General features: G+C 47.9%; 1 protein-coding gene across 12 annotated transcripts in view; it reads left to right on the forward strand.

Moving 5' to 3' along the window:
• The window catches only part of KIF1A (kinesin family member 1A), a 522,969-nt gene that overhangs the window by 20,514 nt on the left and 484,644 nt on the right, over nt 1–17,811 (forward strand). For all 12 annotated transcript variants that reach the window (XM_075068655.1, XM_075068656.1, XM_075068664.1 and 9 more), the window contains exon 2: nt 10,636–10,804. In XM_075068655.1, the coding sequence (XP_074924756.1) occupies nt 10,699–10,804 (106 nt within the window). In that variant the 5' untranslated portion in view covers nt 10,636–10,698. The remainder of the gene's footprint in view (nt 1–10,635; nt 10,805–17,811) is intronic.

Consider the following 17,811-nt stretch of genomic DNA (forward strand, 5'->3'; position numbering starts at 1 on the left):
CCCCCCCCCCCCACTCACGTTCTGGTGCTTCTTTGGGGGCCCCCAAATTGGCTGGGGCCCTTTAACTCAGCACTGTACCTGAGGGATAGAATGGGAGGAACCGCTGGCGTGAACTGGCAGATCTGGGTGGGGGCTAGCACGAGGATAGCAGGAGTGACTTGGCTGAGCTGGAATGGGGGGAAGCTTGCACAGCACTGCTCACAGCATCCCAGACTTTGTGGGGTAGGCTCTCTGCTGCCGTGTGTGGTCAGTTACACCACTACCAGATTGGAATACCTGGCAGTAAGTGACTGCGGAGGACAGTGGAGACTCAGGCCATGTGTCTCAGTATTTGATAGTCACCTAAATCCCCAGTACAAATATATCTTTCCTGCAGCACTGGTACATTTTGTTTCTTGATAAAGGTTGCTCTCCGACTGGGAGGGCCCTAGGGGGATGTCTACAGTGCTTGTAAACCAGGGGCTGTGAGACTTGCACTTCTGGACTTAGTATTTCTAAGCCTGTGTTTGAGTGTCAACATTGCATTGTCAGCCTGGGTTTCTGGTTGCTGGACCTGGATCTCATACTACACTACACGGCCCTTCTGACTAGGGGCTGCGACTTGAGTTGCAGAATGACAGGGCTTGGACCTGAGTCACGGTGGGACTCCAGCTCAGACCCACTCTCTAGGTGGGGCCTAGGACTTGGGCCCTGAGTGCTTGCTGACGTGAGTCAGAAAGATTCATGTGTGGATAGTATTGGGGATTGGGCTCATGCCAGATCTGAGCCTGGCTTTACAATGCAGTGTAGAGATACCTTAGGAGGCTGCAACATAATCTCAACCCATTCCCAGGAGTAACAGCTGCAGGATCAATCTGCAGGGTTCTTGATTATTGTTTCTGAAACTGTTTCTGTCGTAAAATTACTGTCATTTATGCAAGAGTAGTGCCAGGGGCCCCACTGTGCCAGGCACTGTATGTACATAAGAATGGCCATACTGGGTCAGACCAGTGATCCATCTAGTCTTCCGACAGTGGCTGGTGCCAGGTGTTTCAGAGGGAATTAACAGAATAGGGCAATTTGAGTGATTCATCCCCTGTCATCCAGTCCCAGTTTCTGGCAATCAGAGGCTAGGGACACCCAGAGAATGAGACTGTGTCCCTAACCATCTTGGCTAATGAGTTCAAGGATAGTATGTGCGTCAATGATTATCTAATTCCTTTTTGAACCCAGTTCTAGTTTTGACCTTCACAGCATCCTCTGGCAATGAGTTCCACAGGTTGACTGTGCACTCGGTGAAGAAGTACTTCCTTTTGTTTTAAACCTGATGCCTATTAATTTCATTGGGTGAGCTCTGGTTCTTGTGTTATGTGAAGGGGTAAATAACACTTTCTTATTCACTTTCTCATACCATTCATAATTTTATAGACCTATCATATCCTCCCTTAGTTGTCTCTTTACTAAACTGAACAGTTCATGCCTTTTTAATCTCTCCTCATATGGAAACTGTTCCATACCTCTAGTCATTTTTGTTGCCCTTCTCTGCACTTTTTCCAGTTCTAATATATCTCTTTTGAGATGGGGCACCCAGAACCGCATGTGATATTCAAGGGGCAGCCGTAGCATGGATTTATACAGTGGCATTATGGTATTTTCTGCCTTATCTATCCCTGTTCTAATGATTCCCAACATTCTGTTAGCTTTTTTTGACAGCCACTACACATTGAGTGGATGTTTTCAGGGAACTATCCACAATGACTCCAAGGTCCCTTTCTTGAGTAGTAACAGCTAATTTAGACCTCATCTTTTTATATGTATAGGTGGGATTATGTTTTCCAATGTACATTACTTAGCATTTATCAACATTGAGTTTCATCTGCCATTTTGTTGCCCAGTCACCAGAGTGGATAAAAAGCAAAGTTTTTTTAAAAAAAAATCACATCAAAATCTGTTCTTTTTATTTAAATAGTTTTTTTTTAAAAAGCCATTTTATAAAAAAAATCCAATCTAAAGATACATTATAGCTCAAAGATATTTTATCATAGAATAGGGATTATAAAGTATAAGACAGTATATTCATGTAACGTTTAAGAAAAGTTTTTGTAAATGAGTTCCAATAGTTCATGGATTAGGGTCCCAATCTTATGAGGTTCCAAGGGCTTCTGTATAGATTATTTAGGTTAATCTTTCTATCTACCCAATAGGACTCCTCTTCTAGACTGAGCACTACTATCAGAGATGCTTAGTTTTGCAGTTCACAAACCATGGATTTGTCTCCAGAGATAACATGATTGTTAACAGCAAAAATGTTTTTAAATAAATATCTTGAGGAGAGAAAAAAGACCTCACTCCTATTAGCCCTCTGCAAATTGGTGTACAGAATCAATCCCTTACCTCTCTCTAAAAGTGCAAAGTTTCAGAAGGTTTATGAGTAGTTCAACATCTTTATTAATGATCTGGATGATGGGATGGATTGCACCCTCAGCAAGTCTGCAGATGACACATGGCTGGGGGGAGAAAGGTTGATATGCTGGAGGGTAGGGATAGGGTCCAGAGTGACCTAGACAAATTGGATGATTGGGCCAAAAGAAATCTGATGAGGTTCAACAAGGACAAGTGCAGAGTCCTGCACTTAGGAAGAAATCCCATGTACTGCTACAGGGTGGGGACTGGTTACTGGGCCAAGCAGCCGTTCGCAGAAAGCGACCTGGGGATTACAGTGGATTGAGAAGCTGGATATGAGTCAGCGTGTGCCCTTGTTGCAAGAAGGCAACGGCATAAATGGACTGTAATTCGTTAGGGGCCACTTGCCAGCATATCCAGGGACTGCTCATTTCCCCCCTATTTTGGCACTAGTAGGCCACATGGAGTATTGCATCCAATTTGGGCCTCCCAATACAGAATTGGAGAGAGTCCCAGTGAAGGGCATTGAAAATGATCATTGGTCTGAGCCTTGACTTACAAAGGAGAGGGCTGAGGGAACTAGGCTTGTTTAGTCTGCAGAAGGAAGAGTGGAGGGGGAATTTGATAGCAGCCTTCACTACTTGAAGGGGGGGTTCCAAGAGATGGAGCTCAGCTGTTCTCAGTGGAGGCAGTGGACGAACAGGAACCAATGTCCTCAAGTGCAGTTGGGGAGGTCTATGTTGGATTTAGAAAATATTTCACTAGAGGTGGTGAGCACTGGAATGGGTTACCTGGGAGGGTGGGTGGATCTCTTTCTTAGAGGTTTTTATCAGCTTGACCAAAGCCCTGGTTGGGATGATTTAGTTGGATGCCCTGCTGTTGAGCAGGGATTGACAGATGACCTCTGAGGTCCCTCCAACCCTAATCTTCTATGTTATTGGGGGGCAGAACAGATTTAGACATGGAGAAGTTGGAGATATGTAGGAAGGGAGGGACAGGCAGTAGAACAAAAATTGAAATTGTTTGGCAGCATATTCAGAGCATTGAGGTCTTTGAGTTAGCTCATTGATTTGAAGATCCTACCATACCATCCGTCCACTTAGTAAGGAAAGCCTATAATGGCAGCCAGGCCTAGGGAGCCCAGTTTGGGATAAGAACCGTTCAATGAATATATGTTTGCTGGATGGTTTTAAAGAAGTCAACCAGTGAACTGAGGGAAGTCACTTAACCGGAATTCAAAGACTGTTGAAGTGATTTAATCTCACTTTAACAGCAGTAGCTTCTTCTGCAGGTGTAGAAGGAATCTTTCCTTCCTTTGGACTATTCATGTTCCCAATTAAGGAATCTTCTGGGACCTGAAAAAGCAGAAAGGCGTTTTTTTCTTCCAGGATTATGGTTAAACAGGAAAAGGAGTGAGATGACTGAGTTAGCTGCACAAGCCAATATTTTAATTTCTCATGTTGAGCTGCTGGTACAGTTGATTTTTTTTTTTTTTTTAAAAAAGATCATTTTAACTAGTTTAGTTAAAAACAGTTGTAGTCAAACCTGATTTAAACTTTAATAGATTCAAAAATTCATATTACTTGTATTGTTTATAATATGTTGCTGTTGAAGAAAAAATTCCATAATACATAACATTGTAAGTTAAATTAGAATTTAACTGTCTGGTGATATGGTCTCTTCCCTCAATACAGCATGGCAAGAAAAACCTCCATTATATTAATGATTCACTGTTGAATGGAATGGTTCGCTTCCAATGGACTTCATAAATATCTTGCTCAATTACTTTGGTAAATGAAAACCAAACATCATTTATTTTCTGATATAGCTGTAAAACTAATCTGAAAAGTTTTAAATAACTCACTCAAAAAATGTATAGTGTGTGTACTTTCTAAAAATGAAACCTACAATCCATCTCTAGTTGTGAAGAATAGTATTAGGTTTAACAACAACAGAATGCAACTTTTATTGTAGACATCCATAGTGACTAATAAAGAATCAGTTGATTTAAATCAATCCACTGTACCCTGTACACAGTTTTGCAGGATCCCTTAACTTGTCATCGTTGGGACATAACTATCTTGTTTAATTTTGTATCATCTACAACTTGTCTCCTCACTTTTTAACCCATTTTCCAGATATTTATTCTATGTTGAACAGCCTGGTCCCAGCAAGATTCTTGAGGATAACAGGCTGCAGGGCCCCACTTGGTCCTGCCTCTCCTATGCCAAAAACCATCAGAGACCCTCAGGTTACCAATCACCAGTGCGTCCTATCACCTTCTCACCCATACAGCTTGGGGTTTTTTCGCCTTGAGGACTGCTTGGCTCTGTATCAGACAGTTAAGTATGTTTCACGCCCACTTCTTTTATTGGGCCTGTATATTGCCCAGGCCTATCAGGCTGGCAGCTGTTTCCCCTTTGCCCAATGAGCACAGTTTCCTAGCCAGCTCCAATTTACCTCCCTTAATCAGAGCTGTTGAGACAGGGGCTGGCTCAGGTGTTCCTGGTCCCCAGCGCTCTGCCACAGAACCCGCTATCACCTATCTGCACTGTGAAAGTGACCATTTATTTCGTACCCTTTGTTTCCTATCTTTTAACCAGTGACTGAGCCATGAGAGGACCATCCCTCTTTGTGAGGACCTTGTCAAAATATTTCTGAAAGTGCAGTACACTGTATCCCTTGTGCCCACAGTTTGGCGACCCTTTCAATATTAATAATAGTGAGAGGACAGGTCCGTGTTCGCAATAAAAGAGCTGGATCTAGTCGGTTGGGGAAACTTTTGGCTCCGAGGGCTCATGTCGGGTTTTTACTGTTATGGAGGCCAGGTAGGGAAGACTGTGTCTCCCAAACAGCCTGCCCCTCCCCCATCTGCCCCCTGCCTACTTCCTGCCCGCCTGATGCCCCCCCTCAGAAACCTCTGACCCATCTAACTCCCCTGCTTCTTGCCCTGAAGTCTTCTCTCGGGCTTCTCGGACCCCTTGCCCCTAACCGCCCCCCCGGAATCACCCCTCTATACACCCCCCCGTCCCGTCCCCTGACTGCCCGACCCGCTCCCTGATGCCCCCCAGAACCCTGCCCTTATCCAACCTCCTTGCTCTCTGCCCCTTACCCATGCCACTAGAGCAGCAGGGAGCTCACAGCCCGCGCCCAGCCAGAGCCAGCCGCTTGCTGTGCGCCCGGCAGGAGCTTGCAGCCCTGCATCCAGCACTGTGCTTGGCGAAGCTGAGGCTGCTGGGAGGGGAAACCAGCAGGGAGGGCCGAGCTAGCCCTCCCTGGCTGGGGCTCCAGGGCCAGGCAGGATGGTCCCCAGGCACTCATTTGGTCTAGACAGAACAAAAGGTGGTAAGAAAAGACGATTTCTCCCAGTCAGTCCAGCAGACTAGGCTCCTCAGGCCTTCCCATGCTAGGCCCTGTCCACTAGCCAAATGTCTATTCGGATCAGGCAAATGACTATAAAAGGTTCATGTTGTGTTCCATGTGTATGTAGTTTTACAGCTTGAATGTGTGGTCTTCAGCAAAGAAGGTTTGTTTAGCTGAGAGCTGAAACTGGCCTCTGAAAATCAAACATACCTTCTGCTTCCAATCCAGTGAGAGCAGAGATCGGAAGCAAATCAGTTGGTTGACTTTGTGATCATTGCCAGGAGCAGACAATTACAGCTCAATTTTCTTAGCTTGACTTGCTGGACCCGCCTACTGACACAGTTTTGATAGTAAGATCCAGTTGTGGCTGAATGAAAAAGGGCCAAAATATTGATACCAGATGTCAGTGTATCGTGCACTTTTGCTGGCCTAGCTGAATATAGGCAGCACTCACAATGGGTGTTGCTCTTTCACCAAGCCGTGTGCAGCACTGTGCTGCTCCTTGTGCTGAATAGCACAATTTATGCAGACCAGCATGCCAGCAGCATCTCATTCAAACAGCGGAGCTCGTTTGACAGTGTCACTTCTGCATTCACTGGGCGTTGTAAAAACACACCAAACCCACAGAGGATTTTATCAAACCTGATTTTAAAAAACTTTAACTAGATTCAAAAATTCATATACTTGTATTGTTATAATATGGTTTGCTGTTGAAGAAAAAAATCCATAATACATAACATTGTTTTAGTTAAATAAGAATTTAACTGTCTGGTGATGGTCTCTTCCTAATACAGCATGGCAAGAAAAACCTCCATATATTAATGATTAACCTGTTGAACTGGAGATGGTTCGCTTCCCAATGACTTCATAAATATCTGCTTCAATTACCTTTGGTAAATGAAATAACCAAACAATCATTTATTTTCTGATATAGCTGTAAAACTAATCTGAAAAGTTTTAGAAATAACTCACTCAAAAAAATGTATAGTGTGTACTTTCTAAAAATGAAACCTACATCCATCTCTGAGTTGTGAAGAATATGTATTAAGGTTATAACAACCAACAAGAATGCACTTTTATGTAGAAATCCATAGTGACTAATAAAGTAAATCAGTTTGATTTAAATCAAATCCACTGTACCTGTCACCCAGTTTTGCAGGATCCCTTTAACTTGTCAGTCAGCTTGGGACATAACTATCTTGTATAATTTTGTATCATCTACAAACATTGTCTCCTCACTTTTTACCCCATTTTCCAGATTATTTATTCATATGTTGAACAGCCCTGGTCCCAGCACAGATTCTTGAGGACTGTAACAGGCATAGCAGGGCCCACCTTGGTCCTGCCTCTACTCTGATCCAAAAACCACTCAGAGACCCTCAGGTTCACCAATCACCAGTGCAGTCCTATCACCTTCTCACCCTATACAGCTTGGGGTTTTCAGCCTTGAGGACTGCTTGGCTACTGTATCCAGACAGGAAGTATGTTTCACCCCCACTTCTTTTATCTGGGCCTGTATATTGCCCCAGGCTAATCAGGCTGGCAGCTGTTTCCCCTTTGCCAATGAGGCACAGGTTTCTCTAGCCAGCTCCAATTTACCTCCCTTAATCAGAGCTGTTGAGACAGAGGGCTGGCTCAGGTGTTCCTGCCCAGCGCTCTGCCACAGGGAACCCTGCTATCTACCTATCTGCACTGTGAAAAGTGACCATTTATTCGTACCCTTTGTTTCATATCTTTTAACCAGTGACTGATCCATGAGAGGACCATCCCTCCTTTGGTGAGGGACCTTGTCAAAATATTTCTGAAAGTGCAGGTACACTGTATCCCTTGTGCCCACATGTTGGCTGACCCCTTCAAAGAATTCTAATAGTGAGAGACAGTCCGTGTCATAAAGAGCTTGGCATCTAGATCGGTGTGGGGAAACTTTTTGGCCCGAGGGCCATGTCGGGGTTGTGATACTGTATGGAGGGCCAGGTAGGGAAGACTGTGTCTCCCCAAACAGCCTGCCCCTGCCCCCATCTGCCCCCTCCTACTTCCTGCCCCCTGATTGCCCCCCCTCAGAACCTCTGACCCATCTAACTCCCCTGCTTCTTGTCCCTGACAGTCTTCTCTCGGGCTCTCGGGACCCCCTGCCCCTTAACCGCCAGGACCCCATCCCCTATCCAACCCCACCCGCTCCCCGTCCCCTGACTGCCCCGACCCCGCTCCCTGACTGCCCCCCAGAACCCCTGCCCCTTATCCAACCTCCTGCTCTCTGCCCCCTTACCATGCCACTCAGAGCAGCAGGAGCTCACAGCCCCGCCGCCCAGCCAGAGCCAGCCACGCTGCTGTGCTGCCCGGCAGGAGCTTGCAGCCCTGCCATCCAGAGCACTGGTGGCTTGGCGAGCTGAGGCTGCTGGGGAGGGGGAACAGCAGGGGAGGGGCCGGGAGCTAGCCTCCCTGGCTGGGAGCTCCAGGGCCAGGCAGGATGGTCCCGCAGGCCACTCTGGTCTAGACAGACAAAAGGTGGTAAAGAAAAGAGATGTTCTCACAGTCAGTCAGCAGCTAGGCTCCTCAGGCCTGCCATGCTAGGCCCTGTCCACTAAGCCAAATGATCTGATTAGGATCAGGCAAATGACTATAAAAAGGTCATGTTTGTGTTCCATGTGTATTGCTAGTTTCTACAGTTGAATGTGCTGAGTTTCAGCAAAGCAAGGTTTGTTTAGCTGAGAGCTGAAACTGGCCTCTGAAAATCAAACATACCATTTCTGCTTCCAAAATCAGTGAGAGCAGAGATTCTGGAAGCAAAACTCAGTTGGTGACTTTGTTGATCATGCAGGAGGCAGAACAAATTACAGCTCAATTTTTCTTAGCTTTGACTTTGCTGGACCCAGCCTACTGACAACAGTTTTGATAGTAAGAATCCAGTTGTGGGCTGAAATAGAAAAGGGGCCAAAATATTGAATACCAAGATGTCAGTGTATCTGGCACTTTGCTGAGCCTAGCTGAAATATAGGCATGCACTCACAATGGGTGCTTGCTCTTTCACCAGCAGTGTGCAGCACTGTGCTGCCTCCTTGTGCCTGAATGCACAATTTAATGCAAAGACCAGCATGCCAGCAGCATCTCCATTCAAGACAGCGGGAGCTCGTTTGACAAGTGTGCACTTCTGCATTCACTGGGCTTGTAAAAAACAAACCAAACCCACAGAGGATTTGGAGAGGGAAAAGGTGTTGAGAATAAGCCATACACTAAACCATAAAATCTGGGTGCAGTTTCTCTACAGAATTTACACCCATTTATATAACATGCCCCCTGCTGGAAAACTGGGATGATTCAGTCCTTTTCACAATAGCTGAATGAGTGTCAAATAATAGTGTTCCCTGAGAAGGGGGGAAGGGAGAGCTCAGTGGTTTGAGCATTGGCCTGCTAAACCCAGCGTTGTGAGTTCAATCCTTGAGGAGGCCATTTAGGGATCTGGGGCAAAAATCAGTACTTGGTCCTGCTAGTGAAGGTAGGGGGTTGGACTAAATGACCTTTCAAGGTCTCTTCTAGGAGATAGGATATCTCCATTAATTTAGGTTTGGGGGGGAGGGATAGCTCAGTGGTTTGAACACTAGCCTGCTAAACCCAGGGTTGTGAATTCAATCCTTGAGGGGGCCATTTAGGGATCTGGGGCAAAAATCTGGCTGGGGATTGGCCCTGCTTTGAGCAGGGGGTTGGACTAGATGACCTCCCAAGGTCCCTTCCAACCCTGATATTCTAAGGGCCATAATTTTTCCCATCTAATCAAAACAAATTCATTCCTTTCCCCTCCTCCTTTGCCCAGCTACCCTTCTCCCACCCCCACTTTGCCAGGGTGTGACAGGGAGGTGCTCATCACACCATATGAAGGACAGGGTTCTGTTTGTGGATTGCCTTTGTGTTCTGTCACATCTCTGCTGCCTGGGGTTAGCCAGAGCTGAGGTCCTGAGGGGCCATGTAAGGAGAAGCAGCATCTGAGGCATCGCTCTGACCTCACACTAGTTTTGCTCTGTTGCCTATGAGATTTCACCAGGTGTGGGAGGAGCCTCAGGATCTGGAGAAGGCTCTGCAGGGTAGCATGCTTTCTGGGCTTGATTCTTCTCTCGCTTACCCTAGTGCAAGCCAGGAGTTGTTCCATTGAAATCATTGGCGTTAACATAGGGTAAAGAGTCTGCGGGGTGAGGGAGCAGGGGTCCTCTGTCTGTGGAGCAGCATAGAAAGGGGTCCAGGAGGCTGGAAGTATAGCATATCTGCAGGAAAGCACTCTCTGTCCTTGCCTCAATGTGTGCTCTACAGAGCATGGCTCTCTGGGAGGTGAGAATGGGCAGTTATTGCTGGCTCATGGAAAAGCTGTAGATGGCCTTGTCTTCACTAAGACAATTAACTCGAGTTAAGAACACTCCTGTCCTTCCTAGTGGAGACACGGTCTGGGTGTGTGTGCAGCCTCCTCCCAGGGGGGCCCTGATCTCAGCAGGGGCCTCTAGGTGCTACTCTGATGATGACTAATAAATCAGACTAGGAAGGGGCATGCAGCAGTGAGCTGCTGCCAGGAGGATGGGGTTGCAGGTCCCTGCCTGCCTGATGTTTTCACGGCTCCCCTTGCTCTGAGCCCGGCAAGCCCGGTGCTAACGGGCTGTTCTGGTCATGGCCCAGGGAAGTCGAGGCTAAGGTGTACTCTCTGGCTGCTTGGAAAGCTTTAGCCTCATGCTTGTCACTGGGTCTCAGCCCTGAGAGCGTGGAAATGGTGAGCCTCCCATGTCAGATGAGAGCTCAACGGGTGCTGCTGCAAGGGAGCCCCAGTCTCAGGGACACTTCAACAGTTTCCCTACAGCAGCATCCTGCAGAGCTTAGAGACTTTTCTTAACATGCCTTTCTGGGTCCTTCCAGGGCATTTCTTGTGTTGCCAGGAGTGCAACCCCTGCTGGAAAGAGCGACGTTAAGGCCAGCAAGATGGCGGGAGCATCTGTGAAGGTGGCGGTGCGAGTGCGTCCGTTCAACTCCCGTGAGATGAGCCGGGATTCCAAGTGCATCATCCAGATGACAGGAAGCACCACCAGTGAGTAACAGCCCTGGCCCTGCGCACAAATGCCATTGGGGGCTAGGAAGAAGGCAGGCTACACCCAGATCTGCATTCATTTCCACTGGGCTGGCTGCTGCTAATGGCAAAATAGCCACTTGAGGTTCTACCGGTGCTTGGGAGGGGCCCTCTTTCTCCTGCTGCCACCAGTATTGCTAGCCCTCAAGAATCATGAGTCTGAAAATCATGGGAGTTTTTTTTTTAAATCACACATTTTGGGTTATTTTTCTTTGCCTTCTGGCTTTCGTGCCTCTCAAATGCACATGGGTCATGTTTTCAGGGTGTTTTCAGCACCCGTGAGGGCCAGAAGGCTTCTTTCTTGTCCCAATAAAAGCTGAGATTCTTGGGTGATCACAAGCATCCAGGAGTTGGGGCTTTAAAAAAAGCCTCAAATATAAGGAGCCTGGTGATGAAATCTGAACTTCACACTCCAGATATAGAGGCTGTTTGTTTGCTATGTTGTACGGTGTGGCATCAGTTATGGCTGTGAAATACCAGCACTGGTGAAGGAGCAGAGAATTGTGTTCTGGTAGCAATTTATATCATCTTTGCTCTTGCTGAACGCAGATGTAACCTCACTTCTGCAGGCGCAAGGCGGTGGAGACTTGGACTCATAGTGTGGCGCTAATGTTGGATAAACTGTCTTCTTGCCACTACAGGGGTTTTATCCTGTCGCCCATCACTGTAGTATCTCAGCATCTTCCATGTAAAAGAGATACCAATAGTGAAATCCCCAGTGGACTCCATGGAGCCTCTGGCTCTCCTCACTTTTTGGGGTATAAACTCTGCTTGGGGGATGTTTTGGTTGGCTGGTTACTGCTGGTTTGTATTGTTAGATGGGGAAGTCGATGTTGTGTCATTCTTGTGACAGTGGAAGGGCTCTTCCTTCACAGCAGTCCACTCCATGGGGGGCAGCATGGCCTAGCATCTAGAGCACTAGACTGGGACTCCGAAGAGCTGGGCTCTGTTCCCATCTCTACCACTGCCCTCCTGAGTGACTGTGGGCAGGTCACTTTATCTCCCATTGCCTTTGTTTCCTCCTCTGTAAAATGGAGATAATGGTGCTGCCCTCCTTTGGAAAGTACTTGGAAATCTACAGATGGGCAGTGCTAGGTATTCTCTTCTTCTAGTCAGGGCATCTGTAAGGCATTGTTGAACTACCACCATAGGGAGAGCCTAAGGATTCGCTCTCCCATTTGATTCCTTTGCTTGTAGCACATTATGAAACGGGCCGTCATGGGTTGCTGTTGACCATATGTAATTTCTCATTTCAGTCTCCCTCGTGCAGTTACCCCCCTTTGGTAACTAGACCATAGTGCAGCGTTACTATAAAATACTACAGACATCTAGCATAGGACACCACCCTGACGTTTGATTCCTAATGGCCATATACCTACCAGCACTTTCAGCAGGAGGTTCTGACTCTGGCCCTTTGGCTGAGGGCTTTTCGGAGATCACCCCTATTCTCCTTTGGGGGACTCAGAGTATTTTCCTGCACAGAAATTGTCAGGCCTCTCCCCCTCCCAGTTCAGAGAGCTGTTCTGGCTCAACCAAAGCCTCACACCATCTCATGTAAGCTGCCACATCACCATGTTCCCTCCACTGCAGAGCTGGACAATGCAGGTGACTATACTGGATCATCTGGCTGTAATGTTGTCACATATATATGGGCATCAACTTTACTGGGCTGTCTGGGATATGGTGTATCTGCTACTTTTTCCCATTCATGGAAGCACTCTGGTGGTGGCTGCTGCCTTATGGTCATTTGGCCATTGCCACCAGTGCCACCTGGAGTGGATGTTTGACAAATCAAAGGAGTATTTCCTGATGGTGCAGAGTCAAATCATGCCCCTCCCACCATCCCTGCATCTCTGGAGGGTGCTTATGGCTGTATTGCACTGCTGGATGCTCGTAGTTGGCGCAGCAGTCCATACAGTCCTCTCTACGACAAGGCTGTGTGATGTTCTGGACAGTCAACTAGTGTAGTGGTTTTCAAACTTTTTTCCTTTTCACCCAGTTAAAGAAAATTGTTGATGTCTGTGACCCAACATAATTATATCTTTTGACTGGAGTTTTAATAAAATTCTAATATTGCAGTACATTCCAGCTTAACCCACTTTACATAATTAACACTAGACACTAGCCTTAGTAAGCCTATGATAAGGAGTGTGGGAGGTGGCCCAGAGTAGGGCAGAAGGTGGGGTGCGGGGGGAGGTCTGCAGGGTGGGGCCGAGGATGAAGGGTTCAGGATGCGGGGTGGGGGGGCCTCTGGGCTGGTGCAGAGGTTGGGGCTGGGGGTGCAGGCTCTGGGGTGGGACCAGGAATGAGGAGTTTGAAGTGCAACCAGACTGCCCCAGGGGTGGCGCCAGAGGACTCCCCGCAGCCCTCTTCCCACTGGCAGCAGCTAGCTCTGGGGGAAAGGATCCCTGGCTCCCTCTCTCCCTCTGCATGGAGCTCAGGAGGAAGGGTCCCTCTCTCCCACTGGTAGCACAGACTCCGGGGGAAGGGGCCCTCTCCTCACCTGCACAGAGCTCAGGGGGAAAGGCCTCTCTTTCCCGGAGCTCTGGGGGAAGGGCCTCTCTCCCACCGGCGAGCTCCGGGGCTGGGAGTGTGCTCAGTATTGGCTTGCGTTCAAATGTATCATGGTTGTGGTAATAAAGCAGAGTCACTCAGGTCCATTTGCTCACCCATGGCTGGGACCTGAGAAGACTCTTAACAGCAAAGCCATTTGAAATGGGGTGGAGGCTTTCAGAAGTGAGGCTCTATGGTTATTGAGTACCATGATCTTTAGCAGACTTCCAAATATGAGATTTACAAACATAGGAATTGATCTCTAAACACTGTATTCTTGGCAGAATTATGAGAGAGATCCTTGACATATCTCCATTGGCTTCAGTGGAATGATGTCCATGTACACCAGCTGAAGACCTGGCCCATCAGTGGTTCTCAGAGGTGGCCTATGGGCCGACTCCGTGGGCTCTGGGGCTGGAGCACCCATGCAAAAAAAAGTGGTTATTCAGCACCTATCGGCAAGCCCTGCTGATCAGCTCCTCTCCCTCTTTCCCAGCGCCTCCCCCCCGCCCAGCTGTTCGGTGGTGGGTTGGAGGCTCTGGGGGTGGGGAGGGGAAGGAGCAGGGGTAGGAAGAGGTGGGGCGGGGGCATGAAGAGGCAGGGTGGAGGTGGGGAAAAGGTAGAGTGGGGGTGGGGCTTGGGATGGATCTGGGGGTTGAGCACTGCCCCTCCACCCTCCCAGGGAAATAAGAAAGTCAGTGCCTTTGTCCTTTGCTGAGAAAAAGGGGGGAAATAGAATGCATGATAGGTAGGGGGAAGTAATCAAACAGCCAGACTAGCTGCAGTAAAGCTGTTTGTTTCCATATTATCTCCTCTGTGCTCTCCTAATATATTTTTGTGTTTGTAAGTAAATATAATGGCAACCCTGGCCAGGTCATCTGCGGGGTCTGGTTGAACTAAAGGAGCAGGTGAGGGAGCTCAAGGGCAGTAGCAGACTCATAGACCTCTGTAGATGGCCCAGCCACCAGCAGGGGGACAAAGAGCCCTGCCGCGTTAGCATGAGTACACGGATGCTGCAGGGAAAGGCCAGAGTGGGAGAAATGGTCACTCCGAAGGTCACGATTGAGAACTGTTATGATTCCCCCACATCAGGAGAGTCCTTTATTATGGAAAGCACCTCCCCTCCTTGGTCCCCTCAAATGCAGATTAGTTAACCTTCTGGTCGTGCTGCAAGTCCCAGCTCTTCTCCTGAGCACTGGAGGAGCGACATCTGTTGGAACTCTGCATTTGGTCTTAAGGAGGCTAGGTACTGAGTACAGGCAGTTTACTACCTGTTGGAATAGGTCAGGTGGGAGATTGTTAGTATGAATTATTGTTATGGTGGGGGGGCATAGCCCAGGGTGGGGGGTTGTGACTCTGATCTAGAATTGGGTGGAAAATTTTGACAAAAACTGAAAATTTGGAGGAAGCCTTCCTCTACCCCCAATGTGATTCTACCACAGCTTTGCCCATCAACCCACAATGACATAGCTGCAGTGTTAAGTCCTGGCCTCTTGGAACCAGCTTGCATTGCTGAACAGTACATTACCTAGCTGGGCTGGAGATCCCCTCTGCTTGAGCCTGACATGCTTTGTCGATAGCAAATGTAATAATGGTAACTTTGGCCCAGATCCTCAGAGGCATGAAGGTGCCTAACTCCCACTGACTATATCTAAATACCTTTGAGGACATAGGCCTCCATCCTTGGGGTTCTGGAGTGTTACCCAAAGTGCAACAGAGTTGAATGTGATGCAGCAGGCGTGTTAGAGAGCTTTTCAAACCGGGCATGAGGCACCTACACTCGTATCTGCCAAAGGGAAGGGACAGAGTTCACATGACTCCCGAGAATGTGACTCAGGCTCTTCCAGCTTTGGAGAGCAGTGTCTCTGCAACGTTGCCCTGGTGTTATCTGGCCCGGTGATCTGCTACGTCACTCCAATCCTGGACTCTGGGAGCCAGCCTTACCCTGCTCTGCTGTGAGAACCCCCACTCCTGGACTGTTCACACAAGCCTCTGGCATGTAAGCTGCTCCCAGCTACGTGAATGAGCACTTTTGGCCAGCCGCTGCTTGGATTGTGCAGCCGAATGACACTAGCCAATATCTTTGATCCCAGACACAACCCTAGGAACCTCCATCTTGCAGTATCCAGTTATGCCTGCTGGACTCTGCAAGCTTATATGAATTCGTCAATTTAACAAAGAAATTGACATTTACCAGGCTTGTTATCCCAAGGGGAGTCTCTGACAGGCTTCAAACCAAACACATTGCTTCAGGTAGAGTAAACAAACAGACTTATTAACCACACAGACAGATTTTAAGTGATTATAAGTCAAAGCACAACTAGTCAGATTTCGTCAAATGAAATAAAAGCAAAACGCATTCTAAGCTGATCTTAACACTTTCAGTGCCCTTACAAACTTAGATGCTTCTCACCACAGGCTGGCTGGTTGCCCTTCAGCCAGTCTCTCCCCTTTGATCAGCGCTTTAGTTGCTTGGTGGTGGTGTCTGTAGATGGAGGTGGAAGAGAGAGAGTATGGCTAACGTCTCTCCCTTTTATCATGTTCTTTCTTCCCTCTTGGCTTTGCCCCCCCCCCCCCGAGTCAGGTGAGCATTACCGCATCGTAATCCCAAACTGACCAAGGGAAGGGAGGTGACTCACTTGAGAGTCCAACAGATCCTTTGTTACTGCCTAGGCCAGTGTCCTTTGTTCCTCTGAGGCTGGGCTGGGTTTGTCCCATACATGCCCTGATGAGGTGTGAACTGCCTCTCTGATCCTGGAGAGTTTTGCCTGGGCTTGTTTTAAGTCATGAGGACACATTTTCAGCCTCATAACTATATACATGAAATTATAACCTATAACATTACTGTGACAACAATGCGCAGTACATCATGAGCCTTCCGGAGACACCTGACGTGACAAACTTTGCATTGGCTACCACACAAGCATATTATAAGGATGAACATCGGGGTGCAAGGTGTTCCCCCGAAGTAAAGAGCATCACAGTCTCCCAGAAGTAGGCTGTCTGCTGACACGGTCTCTTTAAAAAGTGCTGAGGAAAGACCCAGCCAAAAGGGACTGTCCTTCCCAGCATTCTGTACAGCTCTCCATGTAACTTCTGTAGAATCGGATACAAATGGCCATATGAGGGAGTGGTTAAAATAGACTCCTTCCTTCCTTTCTGGATGAAACATTCTACATCACAAGCTTTGGGTCTGGGTGGATGCAGAAGTGACTAGCTCACGCTGAGAGCACTAGTCTTGCTGCCGTGACAACATAGAGCTTTTGTTGTGAGGTGAATGTCTCAGGAAGTCTGGTGGGCAGATTGGTCCAGATGATGTTGACGAGGTCGCCTGCCTTCTGGAATGGGCCCCAGAGAGCTCCAGGAACTCCTCTCTCTTACACAAGGGGGGCTAGGGTGCACCAGTTCCATCAGCACATCCTGAACCCACCTCCTGGTGGGTCAGGTGCCATGCCTGCCCTACCAAGCTCAGCCTGAGTCATGGGGGTCAGGCAGAACTTCAGTTTTGCTGTGTTAGCTGGGAGGCAGGGGTTTGCAATCCATGAATGGGGTGTAGGCTCCCAAAGCACTGTGTATCCAGTTCCTTGTGTCTGTGCCCTTGAATCCTTTCACATGCCCACCCAGCCCTCCACTCTGCCAATGATGTGTGCCTGGAGGATCTCTTCTTTCCCTTCTCACACGTCTGTGCTTCCAGGCATGGAACCATTTCCCCAGAGCCTTTCCCATGCAATCGCCTCCTCCCTGCAAACACCTCCCTCTGCTATGTGGCTTGTAAGTGAGTTGATTACAGACCCATCATGATGAGCACATGCCTCACTGAGTGTCCGTATAGTCATATTATTGCAACCCCTTACCTACCTCAATTCCTTCTGCTCTTCTTGTTTACCATGTTCACTTGTGTCATCTCTGACTTTAGCTCAGAAGTTGCTCAGAGCAGGTCTTTATATCCTATAAAGTGAATCGCACATTTTTGGGTGCTGCTTATTATTCTAGTACTACGGTAGCACCTAGCAATCTCAATTGAGCCCCATTGCACTAGGTGCAGTACAGAAAGGTAACAAAGAAGGTAGCCCTGTCCCAGAGAGCTCTCAGTCTATACATCCAACAGATGGATGGAGACAGAAGCGGGAGGTAACAATGAAACAGAGAGAATGTAGCAGAAAAACAGAAATCCCAGCTGGCCCCTCGCCTGACCCCAATGCCAGATGAGGGTGACTTATAGGCATCATGAAAGAGGCAGGTTTTATAGTGTGAATGATTTGATACCAGTTGGGTATTTTGTGATGGAAGGAGGTCAGAAAACCCCTTTAGATGTGAATCTTCTAGAGAGGGGATCAAACCCAATGGAGACAGGCCAGTAACAGGAAATCCCTATATTTCCTGCCTGTCCCGACATGCCACGGGAATTAATTCCA

Source organism: Chelonoidis abingdonii, chromosome 8 (assembly GCF_003597395.2).
Source record: "Chelonoidis abingdonii isolate Lonesome George chromosome 8, CheloAbing_2.0, whole genome shotgun sequence".
Lineage (NCBI taxonomy): Eukaryota > Metazoa > Chordata > Testudines > Testudinidae > Chelonoidis > Chelonoidis abingdonii.